The sequence below is a fragment of the Armigeres subalbatus genome, chromosome 3, assembly GCF_024139115.2.
Source record: "Armigeres subalbatus isolate Guangzhou_Male chromosome 3, GZ_Asu_2, whole genome shotgun sequence".
In the NCBI taxonomy this organism is placed as follows: Eukaryota; Metazoa; Arthropoda; class Insecta; order Diptera; family Culicidae; genus Armigeres; species Armigeres subalbatus.
In genome coordinates this window covers 279,316,812-279,319,321 of record NC_085141.1, presented here as the reverse complement: position 1 = coordinate 279,319,321, position 2,510 = coordinate 279,316,812, and the positions used below count along the sequence as shown (strand labels likewise).

At 35.3% G+C, this 2,510-nt stretch overlaps 1 protein-coding gene across 1 annotated transcript; it reads right to left on the bottom strand.

The window, feature by feature from the left end:
- Positions 1–821: 821 nt before the first annotated feature.
- Positions 822–2,275, bottom strand: LOC134219995 (transcription factor Adf-1-like). Its single transcript, XM_062698915.1, has 4 exons — positions 2,148–2,275; positions 1,954–2,089; positions 1,263–1,431; positions 822–1,134 (listed from the first exon to the last, which is right to left on the bottom strand). Exons 1-4 carry the CDS (start codon positions 2,169–2,171, stop codon positions 822–824), a joined length of 642 nt encoding a protein of 213 aa, XP_062554899.1. The 5' UTR covers positions 2,172–2,275.
- Positions 2,276–2,510: the final 235 nt, after the last annotated feature.

Here is a 2,510-nt window from a genome sequence, read left to right as displayed (position 1 = left end):
TTCTTTGTCAAAGTTGCCTATAACTTTAAACTTTTCTAATCAAGGTCACACATCCGAGGGGAGGGAAATTGTCTCCGCGGACATAATTAAGCAGATATCGAAAAAAAAACAACATCGCATGGTGCTCTCGGGCTGCAAGTCTCTTAAATAAAGACAAAAAAAACATCGCATGTATGAAGAAATTTTTTTGTTTTAATCTGAGTGATAAAGTGATGGTTGGTGATGGCTCCCAGAATTTTGACTTGATGAGAGCTTCATAAGAAATACTATCTCCACGACCATTAAATGCCTTAATCACTTCTGAGGATGGACTTGTATGTCTGTTCTCAGTGCTTCAATATTCCGAAAAATCCATTGAGATTTAAAAATTTATTTGGGATTTTCTCTGAGGCTTTTGCGACAAGATAATAATGCTTCATTGATGGCAAACATGCTTGTTACTATAAAAAACAAATACCGTGACCTGCCCTAATTCCGCGCATCGCCTAATACCGTGATTTTCATAAAAAAAATCAGAACCTGGCTATGATGGACATCACATTATTTGGTGAAATTTTCAAACATAATATGTTTGAACATTTCACTAAATAATACAATGTCCAAGATAGCCAGGTTCTGATTTTTGATGAAAACCACGGTATTAGGCGATGCGGAATTAGGGCAGGTCACTACTCACAGAAGAAGAGGAATTTTAATTTTAAAATGTTTGTAACGTTTTTTGTCAATTCAGTTTATGGAACGTTGAAACTAAATCCATTTGGAAACAAAAACATATTCAATGCTGATTTCAGTCCTTATCCGTTACTTCAGCTCGATACTCCTCAGTAGCAGAGTAGGTAAATGACATTTAATATTTGCGCTTCCACTCTGTTTGCAATTTCTGTTGAAAAGTATGACAACTTGTGTGCTACAAGTTGACCGAATGCTGTGTGCTTTCCATCGGCATTCGCAATATATCTGTCTAATAATGAAGACATTTTATGGTCTGCTTTACGCTTCCTCGTAGATGAAGGTGTTTGCAAAGGAGCTTCTGTAGTCTGTTGTTGTTCCTCCAAATGTTCTTCGACCATTTCATGAAAATCAGTATGCTGACTTGAGCTTGCGGCATTAGTATCAACATAATTAGACGTTGTTCTGGAATGTAAAGAAGTTGTTGTTACAAAATCTCCAATGCACACAAACACACACATACACACACACACGCACACACATCTTTCTTTTACATGTCAGTGTCACCATATGAACAAAATAAGAGAGCTTACTTCCTAGGGCAAACATGATCTTTTAGAAAAGACATATGTTCCATAAGTTCCCACTGTTCTACATCCTCGTCAATGGCTTCTGCTCCTGATCTATGATGTAGGTCCGCTATTTTCATCTCTTTCACGTAACGATCCCTCAAGGATCTCCATCGCGTAGTTATTGATTTTACTGAAATCAAAACAGTAATATTTTAATAAGTCACAAATAAATGTACTGTCAAAGGATTTTATTTGTATTATTATAAATTTTGTATCTAAACATTGGAACAGAATCGCGAATAATTACGCGGAAATGCAGCATGCAATATATATACATCAAACACGGATATCTGAATCTACCCAGTGACTGAGTAGTTTTTCTTGTCGATCGTTTGTCACGTGGAAATTGTATCCAGTGTGAAAAAAGAATCGTGCTTCCTTAAAAATGGGTGAGCATGCTTTTAATCTAACACTGGATAGGAAATCCATCGGACAAAAAAAAGAAGAAATGCAGAGCTACTCAGTCTATGCACTGGGTAGATTCAGATTTCCGTGAAGACAATACTACACAAAGGACCAAGACCAAAAGATAGAAGCATTATTTTGCCGTAACTCTTGTGCTTACTCAAGAATTTTCTATGCAGCTATTTGGAAATGATCATAAAGTTGCATTTGAGGTCTCAGAGGGGTGTGCCGAAGTGCAATAACTTACCATCCATATTGAGTGTAGATGCAAGTTGATCCCACAACTTATTTCTTATGTTGTTATTTTTATATGCTCTCATACTTTTATCGTAGAGCACTTTGTGTTCTTTGACAAATGCTACAATACGTTCGTTATTATTGTCCTGAAAAATACATAAATTGATATGAGTATCTTTTTTTTTTGAAGAAAATTTCACTTACTTTATTTTGTGTAGGGTTTTCCATATTGTTTTTATAATATGATTCTACACAGGGTACTTAAAGAGTGTGTTTAAATAATATCAAATTGATTATGCCTCTCTCAATGCCTCAAACGAAACACAATCTTAACCCTTAAATGCGCAATGTTGTTTTAAAACAACAAACCGAAAATACGTTTAAGGTTAATAATTTTAATGGTAGTTTACGCTAAAAATACTTTTGACGATTTCTAAAAAAATCGCCTTGCGCCTTTAAGGGTTAATACTAGCAAACTGTATCCAGGTTTTGAAGAAGTGTTTGTTGATCCAAATGACATGTACTGAATAATTTGTAGCACCGCACACTAGATCAATCTTCAAGAGA